Consider the following 2,091-nt stretch of genomic DNA (forward strand, 5'->3'; position numbering starts at 1 on the left):
TTAACCAGACAGATTTGTACATGAAGATGTATTTTGTTATTTGAAAGAAACATATATCTATAATGTTAGCATTTTATAAATATTTTATTTATTTTATTCATTTTTTATCAATAAAAACAAAAAAAATAGAGTGTGTGAGCATGGTGTTCCCACAGTAGTAGTACGTGTTGTTCATTATTTCTCATTTACTTTCTTTAACTCATTTTTGGACCAGATTTAATTTGCACAATTATTGTGCAAACTAAATACTACAATTATTACAAGTAAAAAACCGGAAATCTAGACATTAATTTAAAAAGTTCTATAAAAGCTATCTTGTGGTAAGCTATGTTATATCATCCAATTCTAGTCTTCACTCACCATTCATATTCAAGCTACTACAATGTCTTTCGCTAGTGACAAACCAGCAAATGAAGAAAATGACCTAACCCTTTCCCTTCCCAAGGAGAGTGGTTTAGGTGCAGCTCCCTATCTCAATCTATTTCAAGATTTTTGGTGCCCACCAGTTTATGTTAAAGGAGTGAACAAGTTTCAAAAACATTTTGATGCAAAAGACAATGATGTTTTTGTTGCCAGCATTCCAAAGTCAGGTACTACCTGGTTGAAAGCTCTTACTTTTGCCATTGCAAACCATCAACGTTTTTCCTCTTTCGACAATCATCCATTACTCTCTTCCAATCCTCATGAACTTGTGCCCTTCCCTGAATTTATGTATTCTTATGATTTGCATGATCAAATTATTTCCCTCTCCAACATGAGTGAGCCAAGACTTCTTTCTACTCACTTACCATTCCCTTCATTACCTCAATCCATCACAAAATCCAATTGCAAGATCATTTATATATCTAGAAATCCATTTGATACTTTTGTTTCAGCATGGGAATTCTTTACTAAAATAAAGTCAGTATCTTTACCTGAATTCACTTTGGAGGAAGCATTTGAAAAGTATTGCAATGGGATAACGGTGTTTGGTCCATGGTGGAGTCATATGTTAGGTTACTGGAAGGAGAGCATAACTAGACCAAACAAAGTTTTGTTCTTAAAGTATGAAGATCTTAAAGAGGATACAGTTTTTCATGTGAAAAGAATTGCAGAGTTCTTGGACTCTCCTATCACTCAAGGAGGAGAGAGTACCGCAGTGATTGAAAACATAATCAAACTATGTAGATTTGAGACGATGAAGAATTTGGAAGTGAACAAATCAGGACATATATACAATATTACAGAGAATAAACACTTCTTTCGGAAGGGTGAAATAGGAGATTGGATAAATTACTTTTCTCCTTCAATGATAGAAAAGTTATCCAAAATCATTGAAGAAAAATTAGGTGGATCAGGTCTATCATTTAAAGTGCATTCCTAGATTCCAATGTAATATGCGGGTCTATACGAGCCAACATGTTGTATTGTGTAGAACAACTGATATTGTGATCTTTGCTTTTGATAAATAAAGATGTACTGTTTTTACGCTTTTGATAAATAAAGATGTATTGTTTTTGCGCTTTTGATAAATAAAGAACTATGTTTATATAGCTTCCAGCCAATAAAAAAAAAATTATCTAGCTTCGAAGTTCTTCTCTCTTACAATTCTTTATCCATGACTCTCGAATTCTATATTAAGAATTGCTCAGTGTTGTATATTAGGCCATGTGGTAGAGAAGAAACACTTCTTTCGGAAGGGTGAAATAACTACAACAAAAACATCATTTTTGTCGACAAAAGACGGATGTAAATCAAATAAAAGTGATGAATAAATGTCGGTAATGCGTTGTCAAAAAAATCGACGAGAAAAACATGGAAGCAAAGTTAATTTGTATCAATCAACAAAAGTGACACAAATTATGTAGGTCAAGCGGACATGAAACACGTGTGAATAGTGTGAATATCTATGCAAATTATGTAGGTCAAGCCGAGATAAGACAGACGAATATTATTGGTGTGACACGTAAAAGAAAAAGAAATATCGTCCTTTCTTTTGGAAGGGACAAAACAGAAGATGCTTCTCTTCTTCATATGCTTGCGGGCCTTCAGTCGAAGCCATTGGAAGCTATAGCTATAGAATGTGAATGATAACTCAGCAGTAACAGGTTG

The 2,091-nt window shown here is 33.6% G+C and overlaps 1 protein-coding gene across 1 annotated transcript; it reads left to right on the forward strand.

The window, feature by feature from the left end:
- The first annotated feature begins 208 nt into the window (after nucleotides 1-208).
- LOC137831301 (cytosolic sulfotransferase 15-like) lies at nucleotides 209-1,532 on the forward strand. Its single transcript, XM_068638924.1, has one exon. It carries the CDS (start codon nucleotides 383-385, stop codon nucleotides 1,361-1,363), a length of 981 nt encoding a protein of 326 aa, XP_068495025.1. The 5' UTR covers nucleotides 209-382; the 3' UTR covers nucleotides 1,364-1,532.
- Nucleotides 1,533-2,091: the final 559 nt, after the last annotated feature.

The sequence above is a fragment of the Phaseolus vulgaris genome, chromosome 11 (assembly GCF_000499845.2).
Source record: "Phaseolus vulgaris cultivar G19833 chromosome 11, P. vulgaris v2.0, whole genome shotgun sequence".
Classification (NCBI taxonomy): Eukaryota; Viridiplantae; Streptophyta; class Magnoliopsida; order Fabales; family Fabaceae; genus Phaseolus; species Phaseolus vulgaris.

Bases quoted from the DNA above. Each gene is read 5' to 3' on its own strand.
- LOC137831301 (XM_068638924.1), top strand. From the start codon at position 383: ATGTCTTTCGCTAGTGACAAACCAGCAAATGAAGAAAATGACCTAACC.